This window comes from Manacus candei, unplaced genomic scaffold (assembly GCF_025592945.1).
Source record: "Manacus candei isolate 608988 ecotype Guabito, Panama unplaced genomic scaffold, ASM2559294v1 h1tg000014l, whole genome shotgun sequence".
NCBI classification, from domain to species: Eukaryota; Metazoa; Chordata; class Aves; order Passeriformes; family Pipridae; genus Manacus; species Manacus candei.
In genome coordinates, this window is record NW_026138062.1 from 40,993,267 (window position 1) to 41,017,564 (window position 24,298).

Consider the following 24,298-nt stretch of genomic DNA (forward strand, 5'->3'; position numbering starts at 1 on the left):
ACAATGGTACTGCAGGATTCACAGCAAAAGGCAGGAAGATTTTTCAGATCAGGCTACAAGAGAAGGAAAGAGTCAATCAGAGATGTTGGAGACATTGAAAGTGATTTGTTGACTAGAAGGAAAACAGTGCAAGGTACATGGTGCTTTGAAAATGGTGCTTCCCTTCTAGAGAAATCAACTTTGTTTTGTCCATTTAGCAAAAAAACCTGACAGATGACTGTTAACAGTACCTGCTTAAAACCAGCAGTCAATGGAGTGGAAGAATACCGAAAGTTTGTTGTCAGACATCAGAACTTACTTGTAAATATGTTCACCAAAACAAAATACACTATAGGAAAACATCAGGTTTAACTTAACAATGAACATTTTGGAGTTTTACATTCTCTTTGAACAAAATATTTTTGCTCAACACTTTTTTCATCACATGTGAGTAAGGCAAATGAATGAAAGACTAGTTTCACAAAGATAAATTACTAATACCTGTTGTAATCTTGAACCCCACTGCAGAGTACATAGATTAGTAAAGGCACTCTCTCAGGATATAGGAGTTAAGTTTGTTCTCTCCAAATACCTGAAGGGAATAAAACTCTCTATGCTGCCCTGACCATACAGTTGGATTACCTGGAATGCAATCATTCTTTATTGCTTTCACTTTGAACTATATTATTATGAAGAAAGAAATTCCACATTATTTCAGTTAGACTCTGGGATGGAACATATTCATAAGTTACTCTGCTATCACTCTTTGTCCTCTTTGGTCCATTGAATCCTTCATTCTTTGCTGTGAAGCAGACTTGCATGAATAGCAGGTCTTTATGCCAATATGGACTACAGAGTAGTAGTCAGGACACCTGCTTAAGACTTGGGAAATGAGAATTTTACTTCAGTGGGCAAAGAGGGAAATGGAGACCGAGTTCCCCACTAGCTACTGGATGATGTGTTTTTTGGGTAGGTGGCTAGTGTCTGAAGTTTTTGTTCAGTGACTTTTTTTATTTTCACAGAAATGAAATTGGTATTAAATGATTTAAAAAAAGGTTGTTTGAGATGTGTGGAATCTTGGAGACTGTAATGGCATATAATATTATACGAGGACATGAAAGATGCATTTTCAGTATTACAAACTCTGTAGTATAGGTTACTAGTTGTCCAAGACCAAAGCTCATAATCCCATATAGTGAGAGGTAAATTCAACCCACATTTGCTGTTTTTCATATTGAAAAAGTGTAAATAGAAGAGTGTTACATTTAGATCTGGGCAAAAGTCTATTTAGCTGTACTTCCTATTTTATTAGGCTGGACTGTTTGCCCAGTTGTGGAAAACCTAACTTGTCAGAGCATGTTCAGGGTAAGGATTACCCTGTATTTCTCTGACAAGTCAGGTTTTTGACAAGCTAAGGACTAGCGTAGACCTTTGCCTTAGCTTCCAGAAGTCAGTTTTACTAAAAAGCTACATCTGCATCATTATATTTAGTTGAGGTATACAGGTGAACTTATTTTCCATTTTTTAAATTTTAAACCCATGGTTACTGTGGGCTTCCAGAATTAATTTGTGGTTTTGTTTTTGTTTTTGTTTTTGTTTTTTTTTTTAACCTATTGATTTAATTGGTATTTTTTAAAAAATATAAGAAGTAAAACATACTGTCAGAAAATTATTGAGCAAAACCTTGAGCTAGCATTCAGGAAGCAAAAAGTTGACATTGGGAGACATTTGGCAATAAAATAATTTGCAAAGAGATTCAATACATATCTGCAGTTTTTAGACAGAAGTCTAAAACTAGACTAAATAAAACATCATGATATGTTCTGCAAAGAAGAATCCTCCAGAAGTTGATGATTTTATACAAAAGCATTGCAAATTAAGAGAGATGCAGGGAAACAGAATCATATATGGGAGAGAGAAAAAAGAATTGAGAAAGTACGGTTCTTAGCAGATAGGAGGAACTGAGGGTGTGCAAACCAGTGCTTTGCTTCTGTGCAAGGTTACAGCAGTTCAGCACAGATGCACTTGCCCAAATAACTGACTTCTGTATCTGATACCCCAGGTGCAGATAAAGCCTTATGTTTCCATATTTTGCACATCTGCAAAGTCTCTGCAACTCATGAGTTTACTCAAGTGATTTTAAGTGACTTACAGCATGTCAGTGAACTCAGTTAATAGTGCAGTTTTTAAAGACATTGTACATGCTACCTCCAGCACTATTTGGATTAAAAACCTCCCAGTATAGCAGTAGTCATTACAGTACTTAAAATCACGTTTGCTTGTTTCATTAGAACTTACACCTTTCCTAACACAAATGGATTTTAATGGAAGGTAAGAAAAATGGTATCCTACAAGAATTTAGAGCATTTGAGCAACAGATGAAACTGGATTTTCTCAGCCAAGCTGGTCACAAGCTGATACAGTGATACGTTGAGAGGGACCCTCCATGTGCATTTTCAAAAAGCAGTGAAAAGTAAACATGAAAAGTAAACCTTAACACTGGGTGAAGCTTTCTGAAGATGAGGTAGTTACCAGAAAGTTCCCAAGTTCATATTTTTGTAAGAAATGCAAATGCCAACTTTATTTCAAACCTATGCTCTAGTGATTATACTACTATCCTGGTCTTTTCTGAGGTTTTTGGTTGGTTAGTTGTTTTGTTTTGTTTTCCTGGTTACAATTACAGTAGTCATATAAGAGATACTGAATGTCAAATGACCAATTAAAGGGTAATTTTACCTAGACAGTGGGTTTTGGATACTTTGTTAGTACGTGCATATTAGTAACTTCAATGCTCACGTATTGAGGACAATTAGTTCAAATATAGATGATCTCAAAGACTGAGCTATAGCAAATGTGTTTTCAAATAAATATTTTAGCATCCCATGAAAACATTCCAAACATCTTCATCTAACTAAATATTGTCCAATAATTTTGAAATTAACTAAACATCTGGCATGTGTTCTACTTCTTGCACCATCTCTCTTTCAGATGGCTGCTGCCCCTAAAATATTAATGTCAAGTAAGTAACAGTTTCCCAGAACCCTGCTCTGCACAATGATAGAAGCAATTTCAGATGAGTACGTTCATGCAGATTTTTCTGTTGATATAAGATGCAATCAGATGACTGAGATAATAAAAAAAAAATTGACAGATGAGGCTATGAAAAATACTATATAATTGAACGTTACATGTTTTTCAAATAAGTTGCAGCTGAATCAGAATGAGTGGAATACACTTAGGGATGAAAGGTGTTGGGGAGACTTGGGGTAGAAATCAGTGGAGTGGAAAACTCACATATGAAGGTGTAATTCAAATGCAGGATACGACTGTGGTTTTTTAATAGTCCTGAAAACATGGAAGTGGTTAACATAACCATCAAGAAGTGCCTGAGATTTTGTCACCACAATCTCATGGGAGGGTTGAGTTGGCAGAGTTTTGGCTTTTTCTTGCTTCTTTTTTTTTTTTATGCTGGTATTGTGGAGGAAATAAACTAGGTGAAGACATCATAAAGATTAGGTCATTGGTCATTATTAGAGTTTTAAATACAGTTTATGAAACAAATGGAAATGAAATAATATTAACTTATTGAAGATCAAAGCAAATTTTACTGTGACTGAATTCTAGTAACAGATTTTCTTTCTTGTGTATAATGCACTGGGTAGAGAGATTATTAAATCTTGTCTAATCTGAAACTTTACAACATATGAATATCAAAGAGTAGTTCTCCTAATTGTGATTAATTTTTGATTTGTTTTGCAAATGGGAAAAATTTTTTTCAGTCTTAGATTTATAATAAGCAGTTTTTGGGTTACAATGTGATGAAGGAGTAATTTCTGCATTTTAAATTGAAGTGGAAGTTGGCTCTACTGATAACCCCTAAAGTATGAAAATTTTTTTAATAGATGTAGCTAAACTTAAATGTATAACTGTAAATTTAAAATTTTGTAACTTGATTTGTGATGCTTTATCTTAGGTGTGCAATATTGGAACACTATTATGTAAATAATATGGGCTAATAATACAGTGTATCAGTATAAATCAAGGTGTTAATTTCTGTTTTTCCAAATAATTTCCTGTTCCAGCAGACAGTCCTTAGCCTCCTTTAGTAGTTAGAGCATGCACTTGGGCGTTGAGTACACAAATCACATAACTCATCTCAAGAGTGAGTCCTAAATACTGACATAATTCTAGAATGTAGAAACAGTGTTCATTGGGTGCTCAAAGAATAATATTTCCTGATATGGTGTTGGCTTTGGTGGATCAGCATTTTTCTGTGTCATTATGAGAGGAAAAGTACAACTTGAATGCCTATAGCACTGTGAGTTGCTTGCAAGTATTTAGTGTCATACTGGAAATCCATAGGCCATTTTTTGGTCTTGTAATGGATACAGGTTATATGGACTCAGACCATGTTGTGTAGACTCAACAAATTCCTTGGAAAAGCAGTCCAGAAGAAATCACCTCTCAGGGGACCAAAGAAAACCCCAAAGACAAGAACAAACAAAACTTTAACTACACTTAAGCATTCCTTTGTAAATTAAATGTACATTAAAGCACCAGAATGCCTCAGTGCTGAGATAAGCTTCACAGATTTTAATTAAACTAATGGAGTTTTAGAATTGTTGTTGCTTATGAAAAGATTGAATGCCTTTTCCAGCTTATAAAGGCAAAGCAAGACAAGATAAAACTGCAAATAATCCCAAGGAAGAAATTTTCAAAATAAGTGCTTTGTTTACTGATCTGCTGCCAAAAGCAAGACAGATTTTTATTCATTCAGATACTTTCAGTAATGTTTCCTGTTAGAAGAAATTCAGGATTAGAGTTAATGGGAAAAAGTAAATGAGAATTTCTTTTCATTTGCTGTATTACTAAGTACTTTTTAGATGTCAGGCAAAGGGTGAGGCAACTGTTTTTGTTTACTCAATGTTTTCTAAGCAAAACAAAAAAAGAAATTGTTATGAAAATTAATTTGAGACAATCAGGTTTCTTTCACTAAATCCAAACAAGTTGTTCTTAAAATTATGGGTAAGAGTAAATTATTAATGTTTAAAAATGTTAGCACAGAAACAAGTACATTGTTTCACATGGTTTAACACTAGCTCTTTAGTTAGAATAGAGTGTTTTTTCTCCTGTATTTTCATTTGAGGATTAGTTTTTAGTTTGTGTTTCTTCTGTAGAGAAAAGCCATGGGTGAACAGTTGTTCATTTTACTCTGTGGAGAGAAATGGCAGAATAGGGTTATAAAGAAGGCTGAATAACAGTATCTGAGTAGAATAACCATCTTGGATTTGTTTACTGTTAGTGACATCAGATGGCTAACTCAAGAGTAATACTGATCTAGAAATCAGTGAAAATTTAAAAGGATTGGTACTGATATCTGTCCACATCCACAATATTCCGTGAAGAAAGTATGCATGATACTGGTACATCTGAGATTTATCTTTAAGTTTTTGATCCAATTTATTGCTCTCAAAATAAAATATTTTTTTGTTGTTGTTTTCATACTTTCGTGCTAGGTACTGCTAAGAAATTGAATAGAGGATGACGTGCACAAACAGGCAGGATTTTAAAATTAGACCTTGAGGGGTAAACCTGGGTTTAATTTGAATTTATATGTGAATTTCTTCTTACTTATGTACTTATTTAGCTGTGTTTATATATTCAAAATTAATGCTTCATTGATAATTTCTGTGACTGATTTTAAAGAATACATTTTCATTCTCTCGAAATGAAATTTAGAAATTTGGAAATATCATTGAAGCATGTGTTCAAAAAAATGAGAGGATATCAACTGAATTCAATTTTTTACGCTGCTGAAAGCTAATTTCATTTAAGAGATTCCATTTTAATACAGTAATGACAGACTCTTTCTAAGATAGTCCTTCAGAATTAAACAATAATTAAGAGTTAACCTAAACCACAAAGTTACAGCTGCCTTCTATTTGTCTTTGTTGGCTGTGTTGGCTGCGTCTGGTCAGCTGGTATTTCATCGAGTTTAGCACAAAACTGCCTCTCAATCAGAGAATAATTTACTCTTCTTAAAGGCTATTTTTGCACTGCCCCAAGTTTTTCATTCTGTTTTCTGTTGGAAACTCCACTTCAATCCAAGCAAAAATTACTTAAGTTCTTTAAAACCAGGAACAATAACTTCAAGGAAAAATAAGTTTGAAAGAAACAAATTGGTCTGTCCTCATGCTTGATTTACTTAAATGTTGTTGGTAGTAGTTCGTGCTGCCTGCTAATGTATTTTGGAATTTCATAGATGGGGAGTTTCACTCTTAAACAGGCCAAATTCAAATAGTAACACATGATTATTCAGAAATTAGCATAAAATGAAGGAGTCCTTTAATGGTTCAACTTTTTTGAATCTTCAGTTATTTTTGGGACATTTATATGCAGAAATAATTTTGTCCTGTTAGAAAATGTAGTATTAATCCTGTTTTTCTCTTGCCTGCAGGGCAGCACAACTATTTGTGTGCTGGCAGAAATGACTGCATAGTCGATAAAATCCGTAGGAAGAACTGTCCAGCATGTCGCTTGAGGAAGTGCTGTCAAGCTGGTATGGTCCTGGGAGGTGAGCTACTTTTCAAATCAGATCTATAAAAATAGGCAGTCAAGTACACTACCTTCAGTCTTTTGAGCTTAAACAACATTACTTTGACACTGTAAAGGAAAGAACCACATTCAAATGTTAGTTTTGGAAGAATTACCTAATGTTTTATAATTTCTGAGAATTTTTCTTTAATGATTCTGGAAAACCTGAAACAAAAATGCCTTTCTGTAGCAATCTCCCTGTGCTACTGTGTGCCCTTATACTCATTTTCTTGAAGGGGCAGGAATTACATCTTTGGTTTGAATTTATTATTAATTTTGGATCAGAAAATTTGATTTAGGAAAAAAATAAAGAAGCAGATTGAAATTGAGACTAAAATCAGGAATCAGTACTGTTCCCTTCTCTTTTCTGTTATGCTCTCTAATTGTTTTGAGTACATGTCAACGAAATCGAATCCTTCTGTTTCACCGAAGAGTGCCAGGCAGTGGTTGCACCAACACTACAGACTTTGCATACTAGATGCTGGGAAATTCCATCTTTGTAATAATTCTTGCTGTAACATATTTGCCTTTTTTTATACATGTAACATTATTCAAAACAGTATTACTACAAAGGCAGAACCAAAATCATTGTTTGACCAGCTTTGGAAGAGGAGAAAACCAAGGGGTCCATAGTAGACCATGGAAAATATAGTAAGAATGAAGATTTAGGAAAAGAGAAGTTGGGAGATACAGTGCCTACCTTTTAATATTTGGGAGAACTTGTAAGGTTTGATCAACTTGATCTCTAAAATATATCCCTGCTTGTGACAGAGGGGTTATACTAGATGATCTTTAAAGATTCCTTCCAATTCAAACCATTCTACAATTCTAATGGATGTAAATTAATACAGATAGAAATTCATTCCTGGCTGTGAATTTTGCACAACCAAGTGTTTGGTAGCGATCTGACCTGAATTTTCATTTATGATAGCCTGGATAACACCAATAACTAAACTCCATGCGTTTTAATATCCCAGGCAGCAGTTTCAACAAGCAGAAGAGTGTGATGACACTAGCATTGTCTAGTCTTTTTGCTTCAGCACTGCTCTGCATAGTAATGTGACATAGGAGAAGTTGCCAGCAGGGTTGACTTCATTCTACATTTCGTATGCATTTATGGATGCTAGTTTTACTAGTGTTTTTTAATATATACATTTTCCTCTGGGTGTAGGTGCTTAAAATGGAAGAAGTTGGACACTTTTGCTAGCAATATTGATGAGATGGTATGTCCTCATTGGTGTATCCTCATATCAGGTTGTTATGTCCTCATACTTGAAACCAAAACCTGAGGCTTAAGATGCTCTGATTCTTTGTTCTTTATTATCATGTATGAAGAGAGTAAAGCCTTCCTTTTTCTCTTTGGATTACCTTTTTTTTCCCCTCAGCTATTACTAAGCAAGTGTGACTAATTTCTCTGTATTTAATGCTAGGTTGTTTTATCTAGCCAGTTTATTTGTTTAGCCTTTTTCTAAGTATACCTAATCATAGCTGTCTTAAATTTTTTGAGGAGACTGTTGCAATCCTAATGCAGTGCTTAATACTGAAAGGAGAAGGAAAGGCAAATGTAGACCAAAAAATGAAGAAAACTGGAGTGAGATTATATTATTTGTAAATGATGACTTAAAATTCAAACCAGCAAAAAATCTGAAGGTTATGTTAACCATAATGCTCTTTCCTATGGTTACTATTACTCTTCTTCTTTTTGCTCTTCTGCCATTTTTTAAACCTCCTATCATATGAGCTGTATTTCCTACCCATGACTTGATGTGCTGATCAGCACAGTATGATTCATATATGGGGTACTATAGAGCTTAGATCACATTCCCCTGGACATAAGTGATCAAAGGGCTGGGAAGCCTGCCATATGAGGAGAGGCTGAGAGAACTGGCTTTGTTCAGCCTTGAGAAAAGAAGGCTTAGGGGAGACCCTATCACCATGTTTCATTATTTAAAGCGTGGCTACAAAGAAGGTGGAAACTTCCCTTTTACACGGAGTCGCATGGAAAAGGCAAGGGGTAATGAGTGTGAGTTAATACTGGGGAGATTTCAGCTGAACACAAGGGGAAAATTTTTCACAATGGGAACAAACAACCATTGGGATAGTCTCCCCAGGGAAGTGGTGGATTCCCCAATATTGGACACTTTTAAGATGCAGCTGGACAGAGTTCTGGAACATGTAGACTATGCTTTTACCAAGAAAGTTTGAACTGGATGATCCTTGAGGTCCCTTCCATCCTGGTGCTTATGTGTCCATAAGCAAATTTCCAGTTCTTGCAACAAATGACATACTTAGATACATCCTTGAGTATTTTAAATGAATCAGAATTTGCAATACTTTAAATTGCTTCTTGTGTTTACAGACTGTATACCTCAAGACTTTTTGTGCATTTTCTGATTTCTACCATTCAGAACTTACAGAGATACAATTTTGTACTTTTGTCCCTGATACTTAGTTTCTCAATGCTACTCTTGAGTTCCTAAACTCAGACCTCTAATATTGAGTTACTTGAGTTACTAAATTCAGACCTGCAATATTGCTTAATTAAGGAGAAAGATTTCATAGGATATTAACGATAAGATTCTAAAAATTATACTAATTAAATTAAACTTGGAGTGTACACTTGGAGAGTGTGCTTGGAGAAGTACACTTATCTTCCACTGAACATTACTGAGTGACAACTGTATAGATAGAGTGTAATATCATATGACATGGACAACAGTTCCATTTTTTGACCCTAATTTCAAAGTAATAAACCTTTGAATTGTTCTAGAAGAAATTGTAGTCAGTTTTAAGTAAATTATAGAATAGCCACAAATAGCTTCAGTATATTTCTCTATATGGACTATTTCTTCTTTCTTAATATATAGAAGGAAAGTATCAATGAAAGTATGTATTCCATAGTACCTTATTTGTCATTCTCTGTGAAAGTGTTGTCTTTGAGTTTTATACCTCACAACTGGTGACAGTAGTCTGTCCCCTTTCTAATCTTCTACCTAATAGGATAGCAATTAGCTGTGTCAGGTCCTTGAATAAACACATACTTGACTCTTTTATTTACTATGAGTGAATCTGTAGTTTTCCCAGGCTGATTATCACAGACTCCTGGTTCAGCTGTACTGTATTGCTAAATTACTGTGTTCTTCATTGTTTCACTCAGCGTTCAGTCTGCAGTGCAATGATTACATGCAGAAAAATATGAATTAATTTTCTAGGTAGTGTTTTCTGAGGTAGGATCAAAGGGGTTATTAAAATCTGCGTGTATTAGTTCTGCTTTGCCAGTTTCCTTATTTTGTATACATCCCCCCTAAGGTGTACACAACTTTTTCTTCTACACAAAATGTGAGAGCATAGTGACCTGAAAGTAAAGGCCATAGTGTTCTGTCAAGAATAGTAAATTACTGATGCTTTTCACCTGATTACAGAATAAGGAGAAGGATAGTGAGATATTAGGCTTTTACTAGAAACACAGTGCTTTTAATAGAAAATGTGTACCATCAATAATGTCTGATTGCCAATATGATTCTGTATATGTAGTTAAAAGAATATTAGAATACAGAATTATGTAGTAAGGGGAAAATCATAATATATTTGATGATGAGATTTTATCTTTTATGTTTTCTAGGTACATGTAGCACGCAAACACTATACACATGCTACTCATAGTAATCGAGGGTAAGGGAACAGTGAGTACTGAGAAACTGCTTGAGTGGTTGGCTATCTTAAAACAAAATAATGACAATGTTACAAAGAAAATTCATACTGTCTAAATATACATAGATAGGTTATAGTATTAGGATGAATAGTTGCCAGAGTGGATTAATGTTCTTTACGCTTTATAGGAACAAGTGGAGATATTTATTTATCTTATAGCAGGAACTTACCTGGATGTTTCTGAAACACCAAAATAAAAAGTAAGCTATTGTCATATCTGTGTTGTTTTCCTTATGTCCTTAAGAATTTTTATTAATTTGTTGTGGTCTCCTTGTGGTAGATGGGAGAAATTTATTGTGAGTTATTAATAGTCACCTATCCAGTAGATAGGTAACAAGTGGAGTTGCTTTACTGGTGGCTGTTAAGCAACATAATTAGAAATAAACACATAAGGAATTCTGCAAACCAGTGTGACATTAATTCTCATACATTTAGTCACATGGAAACATGGGTACTTATTAACTACTAACATTTCTATGTGATAAGCACTCTGTTTGGTTTCTTTCTTTACTTGTTCTCTGAACTGTAAAAGTATCTGAAGCTATTATTTCAAAAAATACCTGAAATGATTATTTATAAACTATCAAATGCATTGTTCCTTCTGTTTCCTTCATGCCTAAACAATGCTTAGTGGGAAATTCCCAGCACGTTTAGGACTATGCATAGATTTGTTATGACAGAAGTTGGCTCTAGGTCTTTTGGCATAATAAATTGTCTATTCTTTTGGAGGGTTTTTTATGTGTTTTGTTGTTTTGGGTTTTTTTTGGTTCAGCTGTAGTATAAGGTGTAAGTTTTTGTTTGGTTCTTTACTAAGGAGTCTCTAATCAGAAATATTTTTATTCTTACCACAAGTGATGAAATGACCAGAAGATTGTTGGGGCACTTGATACCAAACTAAGTAAACCCACAATTAAGTCAGTGGGAATATGACCCCTGATTTCATTGCATAATGAGTGTTACTGAAGGCCTCATCACTTGTATTCATACTATCATTAAAGTGTGTTTCTTGAAATTTGGTTTAGCATGCTTCCTTTTGATTTTAAATGTTGTTTTAATTTAAATTGAGGTATTGCTTGTTTGCGTATAACTTTGTATGTGAAATGCATAAACATGCATATTTATGATAGGATAAAACAAAATTAATTTTTATTAAAAGTAGATGTTGTGTTCATCTTATCAATCTTGTCTGGTTCAAAAACAAGAGGATTGATTCTGCCTTCAGTTATACCAGTGTACATAAAAAATACTTAAGTAATAGCATTTTTTCTATTTAAAATGTTTAGAATTTACATCGGAAATCTCTCACATTTGAATTTTAAATCTCACTTGAAGTTATACTACTTGTGTACTAATGAATGTTTTGAAAAGGTCAATTTAATTCTCTGATGTGTACAACCTAGGTCTTCCTAAGTGGAGACACTGGATTTTCATAAAATTTGATATCTTCTGTGATATGGGAGCACATGAAGCAAATGGAATAGACATGTCCTTAAGTATAACTATTTTTCTGATTTAACATGTTGTTTGGAAGACTGGAACTTTCCAAGGAGAAAAGTAATAAATGAGTCTGACTATACTAGTATCCCTCCATTCCTCTCATAAATAGTTGAGAATGAATTAAGATGTACCAAAGTTTAGGCCCTACTCCTGTGTCCTAAGGCCTCTTTGATGCTGCACTGGTTGCATTCCAACAGTGCAGCACTACTTTCAACTAAAACAAAAAGGTGGCAGTAAGAGATGGAGAAGTCTCTATTCCCCTTCCTTTAGGATTTGATAAATTTCCTTGTCTAATTGTGTATTTGTAAATAAAAGTACAATTTTTCAAAGGCAAATTTGATATACATATTAGAAACTTGATTTTAATCCAGCCAAATAGATGCATAGAATTATGTTTCTGTTACCTTTCACCTTCCGTACTTTTAGAGTGGTTTTTGCACATTGCCATTTTGTACTGCAGTTTCTTGGTGGTTCAGCAGTTTGATAGGCATGGATTTTCCTTTCATCTGGTAAAATTTGATGCATCTCTTTTTCTACTTAAAGTATGCAACACCTCAACAAGTAAAACTATCCACATGATTTCTGTGGGTTTTTTTTGAGAAAAACCTTCTCCTTCCTTATTTTCTTTAAGGTTGAAACATGTAATTATTTTTTTATATTTTTTCAGCAGAATTATTTACGCTTTTTTTTGCCATCACCCCCATCTCTCTTACTGCCCCATTGTGATATAAATCAGATCATAACTATCAGTATCTTTATTGCGTTTTTTATCCCTTTTTTACCTAACCCAAACTTGTTTGGCAGAACTAATGATCTAGCAGGATTTTATCACCTTTGAGGATCTCTTTAAAGGAAGTGTTTTCCATGCAGTCATCTCTACATAGATTTACCTTTACATTGAAACTTTTAATATGGTAATATGTTACTGAGGGTTACTGTCTTTGAACCTCTGAAGGAAGGTTTGATTTTTTGTGACTAAAGTGTGTGCTGCTACGTGGACTCTTTCCATGAAAGAAACTTGAAGAGTTGCTACCTAGAGCTCTATATATTTCCATAGCCATACCACATGTACCTATGCTTATTTTGGGAAGGGAGTTCAGCTATCTATCTTTCTTTTTACTTAGTTGTTCATAGCACTGCAGTATGGAAATAAGAATTGCAAATACTGAGAAAGGGAAATTAATCTTTAGAAAGTAAAGTGTTTTATAAATGGTTTTACAGGATTTGTTGACCTTTCATTCATCCACTGACCATCAAAACAGGATTCATCCATGAGACTGAAATGCTTTTAGGGCACTGGAGGAAAGGAATGTCTGTGTGTAGTAATTAATTACTAGCATTTTTGTTTCTGAATACTGGGGAGTAAAAGAAACAGTATCCTCAATTGACATTAAATAGAAACTGAATTGTAGAGCCAGCTGGCTCGGCTGTTGGCATATGACAGAGCAGTGGGAACTGAACCAGAGAACGTTTTATGAGGTTACTGTAACCCAGAATTCGTGTCAGTAATTTTAATGAGTGAGTGCCATTCATCTCTTAGTGAAGGGAGGAGGATGTGAAGGGAGCTCTTAAGAATTTTCCATTATTATTTGTGAATTATATAAATAGTCAAAGGATAGAAAACTTACTCAGAAGACAGTTCTAGTTTCCTTATATAGATTAAAAGTGTAATGCAACACTAATGGAAAATACTAATGTTACTGGTTAATTCTTTCTAACAGATTAACAATTTTCTTTTTCAGGTCGAAAATTGAAAAAGTTTAACAAAATTAAGGTTGTGAGAACATTAGATGTTGCACTCCAGCAGCCAGCAACCCTTCAAGATGAAAGCCAGTCCTTAACCCAAAGGCTGTCCTTTTCTCCAAATCAAGAAATACAATTTGTTCCCCCAATGATAAGTGTTTTACGAGGCATTGAGCCAGAAGTTGTCTATGCTGGTTATGACAATACAAAACCTGAAACACCAAGTTCCTTGCTGACCAGTCTAAATCATCTTTGTGAGAGGCAACTTCTTTGTGTAGTCAAGTGGTCTAAATTGCTACCAGGTAATGTCATATATGTAGTGAATCATAAATTAAGCAAATATATCATGGAATGAGCAGTCAAGGGAGAATATTATTGTCTGCATGCTACTTAATTCTTAACAAATTCCAAAATTATTAAGCTTCCACTTAATCAGATAATATAACTATTCAAATAAATTTTGATAGGAGGACACATTTGAAGAAATCAATCTAAATATTTAGGCTTGCTTCAAGAAACTACAGAAGCCCAGTGAGTTCTTGCATGTAATAGTTATAGCAACCTTTCCACCTCCATCCCTCCTACTGTATAATTTATTCATTTGGTATAAGAAGGGTTGTATTTCTGCATATTCTTTATTGATATTATTACTAAAATGAATTTTTGACAGCAACAAAATAAAATTGTAAGAAATAGTACCAACTGGGATTAAGAAGCTCATGAATAGGCTGGTAATTAGAACTAACTGAATTTATGAAGATCCAAGACTGGATTAAAAAAAAATCCATGTTATGTATGTACATATGTGTGTATGTATGTACACCACTCTGTGGTCATAGGGGCTTGATCCTGGAATATATATAAAACAATATTTGAGCAGAAAGCCTAGAAAATACAGTTTCATGTGAGCTCAATTTGACACTTCACTGCTGCAGGAAAGGGTAGTCTCTATCACTGCTCTTCCTGTTGGCAGTTTGCACTTATCAGACATCTTGGATGAACCAATTCATCTCATTAAATGAGAAGAAACGAAACTTTTTTTTTTACCCTCTGTCATTTTCTATGTTTTCATGAGTTGAACCAGTTCCCTGAGGGGTAGCATGAATGCCAGAGCTTGCCTGATGGACATAACAGGACCAGGTGATAAGGAGCAGGAGCACTGCTTTCAGTGGCAGGAAGCTGTTAGTTTGACTCAGATAATTCATGGCAATCTTTAGAGTTACCAAATAGCAAAAATTATCAAAGGCAAGCACACAACTGAATATGCTTCTCTTTAGTTGAGTGCAATTCGGACGTTTATTTTATGACAACTGTATCTTCTGTTAAGAAACCTAAAGTTCAAGCTATCTATGTGAAATAAGAGTTGGTTACAGTGATCATGTTACAAACTCATATTTTTACCAAAGCAAAATAATGTGCATTCCTATTCCCTGAAACAACCATTTTTGCTAAAGTTAATTTTACTGAATCAGAACAAAAAGATAAGAGGTGAGATAGCCAGCTATCACAGCAAAGTGAGATTACCCAAACATCTGAGAGCTACATCCCCAAAACCACTTATCTTTCTAGGTGTTCTCAATTGTATAGCTCAAATTTGTAACTTCAAAACTCAGCTGCTGTCTAAATGAGAATTACAAAGTATTTTAACTTTTAATTTCATTTCCAGGATTTCGGAATTTACATATTGATGATCAGATAACCCTCATCCAGTATTCCTGGATGAGTCTAATGGTTTTTGCAATGGGATGGAGATCATACAAACACGTCAGTGGTCAGATGTTATATTTTGCACCAGATCTGATTCTAAATGAGTAAGTAGACTCTGCTGTTGCATTATGTGAATAACATTTTAAACTTATATGTGCCAGTGGGAATGTGACTCCCTTGAGACCAAGATTTCATTCATTATTTGTTCCATTTCAAAATTAACAGCAGGGGAAGTCCTCTAATCATATCAAAACTCAGTAACTTTGGAAAGCGTTTTGTGGGAACCCCAACTATTCTATTTGCATGTTCAAACAAAAGGTGTTCAAATAGTATTCTAATTATCTAAGGGAAAAATAATAATAATTTAAAAAAAAAGAATGATGCTGTCAGAAAATTTACTGAATTCATCTGAATAAGATAGGAGTTAAATTTTTAATAAATGGAACTGACTGTGATTTTCGTTGGTTTTGTTTGGGTGGTTTTTGCAAATAATTTGCATATAGTCTAAATACTCAACTTTGACAGTTTGTGATAAAACTCTGATTTTTTAAAGTACATTTCATGTTAGAAAAGTACATTTCTTGTTAGAAAATTGTAAAAAAAAATACAAAGAAGGAATTTCAATATCAAGGAGAAAATATGTGAGACTGCTCTTTTGTACTGGGGGGTGAGGGGATTGTTGGCTTAGATTTTCCTTCACTATGCTATTTAATTTAGATAATCTTCATTTCAATCTGTGTCAGTTTTTCAGCTCTGCAAATTTATATTGTTAAACTTGTAATATTAGATACTTTGTTTATAGTACATGGGAAGCTGCCAGGAACAGAAAAACATAATTTAATCTCTATATCTCCTTAATACATTTTTCTTATTTTTTTTTTTTTTAATCTTAAAGAACTGCTATGAAACAAGATGAAAGAAGTCTTTTTGTAGGACATATTGTTTAAGGATTAAGAGGTGGATTTGCAGAAGATCTAGACACCTAATTTTAAAATCTATAGTGTGCAAGTTCCTGCCAGTGAAGTTCTTTATAGAAAATATTCGCTGGAGGAGGCCCTGTAGCTCCTGGCCTTTTGTCTTCCAGGTGACTGTAAATCACTGTGAAGTTATTGAGTAATGAATTCTTTCCTCTCCCATTTGTATTAATTATGGTGTACAAATTTAAATACTTAGAAATTATGAGCTTGAAAGTAGTTCTGACTGTATGCTGTCCCAGCATAATCTGATATATGGTAACATCCAGAAGAAGCACAAAGTGAGATGGCTTAGGCAGTAGTTTCACATATTGAGGTATAACCCTGCATGTGGACCACTGCTGACACCTTGTGAAGAAGACTTTGAGTACTTTCTTCCAGAACAGTTTCTTAATGGTAGTTTAAGACCATCTACACTGAGAAGGAGGTGGATTGACACCTCGTGGTTATGAGAGATGAGATGACCCATCTCATCAGGGTCATATTAGAAATGTTATAAACAGAGGCATGTAAAGTAAGTGGCACACTAAATTGTATCTGCAACTGTTTATTGGGAAATAAGTTAGCTTTTAGATAGTAAAATGTAAGCAACTTTATTGTCTACGATGATGTTAAGATTGTACTTTCATAATCACTTTGAGCAAAGGTAACTACTGAACGCTGCCAAAAATGTTAACTTCCCTGGTCATGCATCCCCATGACTTCATTTAAGCTGTATCAAACACTATCTGGCTGCACTGTCAAACAGATAAGGAATTTATATACCTGAGAATTACCCCCCGAAAAAGCCATTCTTTAGCAGTTGGAGGTGATCCCTGACTTGACTCACCACATTGGAGTGCAGACATTAATGCCAGAATTGCAGGAGTGTGAGCTTAGAGGTAGAAACAGATAATAGAAATTCCTTCTAAAGGAGCAATGCACACCTTAGTTGTTTCAAAATGGCCATGAAACCACAATCCAAAGATTGTTTCACAGCCAATCTGTTGTTTAGCAAACTGACTTGTTGTGCTTCTCGAGAAGGACTTGTTTGGTAGTATCAGTTTCATACCAAGAAAGCCAGGAGTGTTAGTTTGACAAAGATTTCTTAGTATTAGCATCATACAATGGTTTACTGTTACTTTTACTTTTCAGTCTCTGAAAATGTGAGTAAGAACAGCATTTAAGCATTCCCTGAAAGCTTTGATCACTTACCCTGATCACTCTTCGTAGATTATAATGAGGAAGACATGCTACCAGAAAGTAATAGGAAGGGAGATTTAAAGTAGATATAGAAATAATGAGTCCACTCAGATTTAAAAGATTAAATTAAATGTTTACATCATTTAAGAACTGGTACGAGATATCAGATGTTGAGCAACATTGAAATAATTTTCGTTCAAGATAATGGTAGCACTCTGAATAACAAGAAAAAAGCTCATTGCATGGAGAAGTCTGTTTTCATTGTTGAGGGTACTATCTGCAGTCAGGTTGGAATGCTCATCTGAACTTCCTAGGGGATGGAGAAGCAAAATTTAATCTTGTTGTACACAATTCATCAGGATCACGATGTAACTTTGTAGAATCAGTTCTAATTACTGGTTCATCAGGTTAATGTGCAATGACTTCAATCTAGATTATAAAATTTTTAATGCTATTGCTGCAAATATTTCAATTGAAATACCTAATAAATAAATGCAGTAATATATACTCGTATACCAAAATCACAGAGAGAAAAGTAGTATAGTCTCCAAGTTTTTTTTTTCTGGACAGCAGTAACAGATTAAACATACAAAATAATACCACTTTCATTAGGTATAAAAATTCAGAAAATTGTTTATGTGTATAACCTCTTCTTTAATGTCTGTAATGTGATAATTAAACAAGGCATTCCCTTCAAACAGCACTGGAGCCATTCTTTTTCTTTATTTTCACGTTTTTTAATTTATTTTTTTGTTTACCTTTTCTGGGTGTAAGACAGAGGATGAAAGAATCATCGTTCTATTCCCTGTGTCTATCGATGTGGCAACTCCCACAGGAATTTGTCAGACTTCAAGTTAGCCAAGAAGAGTTCCTATGTATGAAAGCACTGTTACTTCTCAACACAAGTAGGTTCTTTTATTTCTTTGTAACGAATCGTACTAAAAGAGTTTTGAACCACGTCTCACAATCACTGAGCTGTCTGGCTTAGCAAATGGAAACTCATTTAGGAGGGATGTTAGTATATCAAGGCTTAAAAATATTTTTTCTGGTGTTTATAAAGAACAAAGAATTTGTGATTCATTGTTGGTTTTATTCTGTATAAAGACTCTGGGGAAATATTGAATCCCTTTTGACGTATAGCTATACTGCATTAACACATTTGCAAAACAAGTGTGTAGTATTTCTGCCTGAAAACATCTGTTTAAGTGACTCCACATAGATAAAAAAACAAACCAAAACCAAACCAAAACAACCTTAGAAGTATTAGAAATATATTTAAAAATATTTAATAAATTATAAGGACTGAAGGCTTTATCTTGGCCAAAATCTTAAAGCATGTTTACTCAAAAGAATTAGGGAAGTGGACATGACGTACAATACTAACATTTATCCAACTTCTTATAGTTATAAATAGGTGAAGTTTAGCACAGATATTAACAAATGGAAATGTTTTTTTTGCTTTGTTTCTCTGGAACAAAATCCGTTGTCACTTTTAATTGGACGTATTTTTTAAAGAATGCAGCACAAAGTTGCATTACACTTTACTTAGGAAGTGAGGTAGTTGGTGAAATTATCTTCCAAAACCTTTTTGATGTTCTAAAATGTGCATCTGCTGAGGTCATAATTGTTAGCTATGAATCCCCAGATAAAATGTTTTAAATTTATACACCTGTTATTAGAAATGAAAATAAGCACTTTTGAGAAATATAATTGAAAGAATGTAGAAGTTTAGTTCTCAACACACTTATGGAGTCAAAGGAGAGATGTGGAAATCCTGCTTAGCCTGCTTGTTAGTTGTACAAAATTGAAGTAAAAGATAAGAAATTAAAATTCATTCCATCTTAAGCTGTACTTGGCTGGTATTTGCATAAGCTTCATGCTTTAAAAATTTGGTCTCAGAAAAGCATAAGATTAAAAAGATTAAATTTAGCTCATATGAACATAGAAATTACTAAAATAATAGCAAGAGACCAGAGACTCTACTAAACCAATAAAAGTAATGTGGATAAAAATCCTTCTCTGATGTAGGTCCAGTTGCTTTGTTGAAATCTAAATGTATTCCTGTTTTAAATGTTTTCCACCTTGTTTTCATCAAAAATGAACTCCCTTGTGAATCATCTGAACCTTAGAGGGAACTTTAAAATTTGAGTTAAATTTAGATAATTTTTTTGATATTCCAGCTATCCCTTTCTGTTCCAGAAAGTTCAGATGAAATTTAAAAAATCATTGCAGTGATCGATCCACTCCCTCTCATTTCTGAGTGCATCAGTTTAGCAGAATTCATCAAACTACCATTCTTTGTCAATTGCATTGCACTCAGAAGCTAATTTTTAAGATATGTTTATGCATATGCAAGAAAGTGTTTGGTTTTTTTTAAAGAAAGTATTTCTTCCTGTGCTGATGAGTTTTGTTTTTTGTTCTCTCGTACACTTATTGTCTTATAGGAGAAAACAATTTGTCAGATCTTTGGGAAAAGGAACACAATCGTTGTTGCTGAGACATTTAGTAAACATTTGGTACTGTATAAATATAATTCCACAAAAGTATTTCCAAAAAGCCATATAACCTCATTGTTGCTCTGAAATGTTTTTAAGACTACTTTTATTTTAGTCATGATATTCATCATAATTCTCTTCAAAGGTGAAAGTATGGCCATTTCAAGCTTTTTTATAATAACAGTAAATCAAGGCTAATCTTTTAGTCTCTCAATGTGTCTTTTGTTCAATATATTATTTAGAAACAAGTCATTTGTATTAAAATAAGTAAATATAAGTCCTGATACATTTTTAATTCTGAATGGAGTCCCAAAACCTGTTTTAACATCATTTTTGATTTTACAGTTTTTTTCTTGGAATTTGCTGTGACTTAAATGTTTGCTTTATAATACACTTGTGACAATCTTAAAGCTGTCTCGAAAGCAGAATTAGTCTTTGCAAAAAGTGGACACACATTTTTATTTTCTGCAATTGTTTCCATTTTACAGGCCCTTCTTTATTATGTGTATCATGCTGTGTTGTGCTAGTATCCCCTAACTACTAGATAGGACTCCATCTTGCAGAGGCCACATCCTTCTCAGAACTAATAATATGAACAGTTCAGAAAGACTATGATTTAAGAAACTAGAGCTATGCCAAAAGAGAGAGATAAGTAAGTTCAGTTCTACAATAGCAAGTTCAGTTCTACCTCTAACACTTTTCATACTTTTGATTTAAAGGAATTTCAGAATCTTGTTGCGTAACATTTTGGCTTGATTCTTGCCACTGAATAAAAGCATCCTCATTCTTTGCATACATTCAGCGGGAGGGAACATTTGACCTGCCTGTGTTTAAGTTGTATTTGCCCATGTAAGACATTGTAATTCTTCACTCAGATAAATAGCTTAGTGGAACTTTTGGTGCCTAAGTGGGAATGTGACTGTGTTTTTGCAGAATTCAAAGGAAACAGGCCATTCATTGCTTAATTGACAAGGGAAATATAAATACTTAATTGCTATTTTAGAGATGTAAGTCAAGGCCAGCATCCACCTAACCCAAAACTCCATCAGTGTCACAATATATGAAAAAGATTTCGTAGATGTCTGTAAAACTGTTGATAAGACATACCCAGAATCATCCAGGCTTTGAAAATTAAGCTATTCTTTTTCTGTGACATAACTTTTCTCCACTGTGAGTATTCCTGCCTGCTTTTCTCCTAAGCACACTGCATTCTCCACAAACCAGAAGGTGTCCCTTCCATTCAGGCTCTTGATGTATATGTGACTGGCACACTTTCAGATACCTTCTTTGTCTTTCTGGACTTGAGAGGTCATACCAAGTCAAACCAAAAGTCCACCTCATTTCATCTCCATCAGCTTCCAGGTAGTGGAAGTGTAAGTACCAGGTTAGATATGGTGTTATAAACAGACTGAGACTTTTTCTGAGGAAAAAGTCAAAATTTCTACTTTCTATTTTTACTTTTGTTTGAATTCTGTCTTAGTTAAGAGCCAGATCCTCTCTTCTATAGGCCAACTCAGTACTTAGGCACTTGTCTTTATAATAAACTTGCTATTTTCTGTCTATGTGTCTCCCTCCTTTCCCTCAAACATTCAGTTGTCTGAGGCGAGACTGAGTGAGAGACTACCTAGGTAAATGGGATCATTTCCTCTCTTGGGCCTGCTTAACTCAGGTAGAATAGAGACATGAACTTCTCTCTTGTCATCCTTTCCGGGCTCAGGCAAGAGAATTTTAATTTTAATATGCTTATCTGGAACGTCTCCTTTTCCCTCCTTTTCTGAGGAACCAGGCATGACTTAGATGACTGATTTCAGAACAGCATTTCTGATTTCAGAATGGAGAGCAGTGTTGCTGTCAGTGCAGGGTTTGCTACCTAATCCTCTTTCAGGGAATGAGTTTAGATTGACCCCTGTTCAGCTGTCTCCTTTTTAGGTGGCTTCTCTCTCAAGAATTCCATTATGAGGTATCTAACAATGTAGTGCATTGTACAGAGAGTTAGTACACACATTTATTTGCATTTTAATTCCAGACAGTGACAAATCACCTGGAATTTAGGTTTCACTATATTAAATAAGTCAATGTCCTTATGAACCAAGCTTTTTTTTTTTTTTTTTTTTGTTTTTTTTTAAAATGAGATTCAAATGAGGTCTTCTGTGACCTCATATCTGTTATGGTTGGATACCAGAATGAAGATGTACTAGGTACCTAGATATCTAGCAGGGAATTTATTTAACAGTGAGAGCTAGTATCCATGACACTCTTTTAGAGTCTGTGGAGAAAAATAAGCATAAATAATTTCTTTCTAAGGATAATTTCAAACCAGTGAACATTCCTTATGCCCAAGACTTACCTGATTATTCCTGCTAATACTGTAGGTAGTTATGGTAACTAATAGATGAAGATACCTATACTGTGAAATGCTTAAGTTTGGTGAGGTGAATCCTTTTCCTCATGGTTGTCAGAATACAAAACATTAAATATGATGTTGCAGTGTGAAATGTCATTGGCAAGAGAGAAAGGAAAGGAGAAGAAATTCAACATCTCTTTTGAAAACAGTCTGTTTGAAACAAGACCATGTTTTGATGTGTGATTATAGGGAAGCAAGGATTTAGATTTGATTGCCAGATGGGAATAATTTTTTTTGTTTTCATTTCTACAAGTTTTTCATTTCTTAGTTGCCTTTGACAACACAAGTGGTAAGACTTGTGGATTACACTCTACCATGTCAAGGAGAATGTTATCATCAGTGATCAAATATGCTCTTATTGCTAGCAGTTCCTTTCTCAGTGTTGTCTCCATGTCCTCATTTTGATCCTTACACCTGACCATTAAGAGAAGAGAAAGTCCAACCATTTTCTCCTCTTTGCAAATTTTTCTAAAAAGCTGTTCACATGTAAGACTCTGATAGTACATCTGTTCTATTAAGTGAAAGAGGTTCAAATGGGAGACCTGAGCCCTGGATGCTTTATTGTCGACACTACTTGAGAGTTGATTGTTCATTGCTTGACTCCATTTTGAAGTACTCAAGCTAGATCTCTCCACCATAAATTTGCTGTGAAGAGAGCTGACCCTCAGCAGTGTAAACATGAATCAGTCCATAACATATTTCCTCAAAGATGGCAGTGGTTCTTTTGGCCATATTTTTTTTTCAGCAAACACGTGTAGCTGAAGGTTAGGGTATTTCTAGATCTATTAGCAAATTAACGGATTATTGCTGGTATATCCATTTAACTAATTTGTGTCACTGTTTCTGGAGTAACTTTTGAATGGGAAAAAATGCCTGGCATCTAGTAATGAATTGCACTGTACAGCATGAAATACTATAATTTTTTCCTGTACTTTAAATTTCTTTCATTGCCTTCAGAGTAAATTGTAACACAAGTCTTATTTTTGTTTAGTTCCTTTGGAAGGTCTAAGGAGTCAAAGCCAATTTGATGAGATGAGAACGAGTTACATTAGAGAACTGGTGAAGGCAATTGGTTTGCGCCAGAAAGGTGTTGTGGCCAACTCGCAACGTTTCTATCAACTTACAAAACTGATGGATTCTATGCATGATGTAAGTTTATTTGTTAACGTGTTTTGCTTTTTGTGTAAGAAGGAACTAGTATTTCTTAAAAATAATTTTACAGAAGGAAGTAGTTAACATTTATAAACAACAAAAGAAAATAACAAAACATTTTTCTTTTATCGTGTATATTTGTGTGAATAGATATATTCAGCATCACTATATAAATTGTGCCTATATTTTATAGTATACAAGATATAAGTATTCGTGGGAAATGTATTTGAATGCTACCATTTTGTTTCATGTTGCCTGCCATACAGTTACGGGCTTTGGTAGGGGGTGGTGTGTATGTGTGTGTGAGCATGTGTATACGTGTTCAGGAAAATAATAATGCACAGGATAGGCAATTCAAGTTGCAAAGTCAGGCTACTAAGAATTAAAGAAAGACAACCAAGATTTTCTTTGAAACCTTAATTCAACTATTTTATGTGTATATTCTGTGCCATTTTTCAGGATCTGTCTATGTCTGAGAACTGAGTAATCTTTAAGAATTCTAGTAGTGATATCAGAGATTCATAGGTGTCTTAAAAGATGCAGCTGAATTCTTTTCACATCTCTGAGAATCCAACATGTATCCTATTGTTTTTAAATTCATTAAAATTGAGGAGTGACATTTCATATAAACCTTTATCCATGTGAATATCCATAGAATGATAGAATGGATTTGGTTTGAAGGGGGACCTTAAAGATCATCTAATTCCAACCTTCGCTATATGAGGGGGGAAGTGGACCAGGTACACAGAGCCCTATCCAACCTGGTCTTGAACACTTCCAGGGATGAGGCATCCATAACTTCTCTGGGCAACCTGTTCCAGCCTCACCACCATTCCATTAAAGAATTTCTTCCTAATATC

General features: G+C 34.3%; 1 protein-coding gene across 1 annotated transcript in view; it reads left to right on the forward strand.

Annotated features, from left to right (window-relative positions):
• Positions 1-24,298, forward strand: part of PGR (progesterone receptor) — a 37,482-nt gene that overhangs the window by 9,306 nt on the left and 3,878 nt on the right. Inside the window, exons 3-7 of the mRNA XM_051780182.1 lie at positions 6,437-6,553; positions 13,524-13,826; positions 15,191-15,335; positions 18,162-18,292; positions 23,278-23,435. Coding sequence (XP_051636142.1) covers positions 6,437-6,553; positions 13,524-13,826; positions 15,191-15,335; positions 18,162-18,292; positions 23,278-23,435 — 854 coding nt within the window. The remainder of the gene's footprint in view (positions 1-6,436; positions 6,554-13,523; positions 13,827-15,190; positions 15,336-18,161; positions 18,293-23,277; positions 23,436-24,298) is intronic.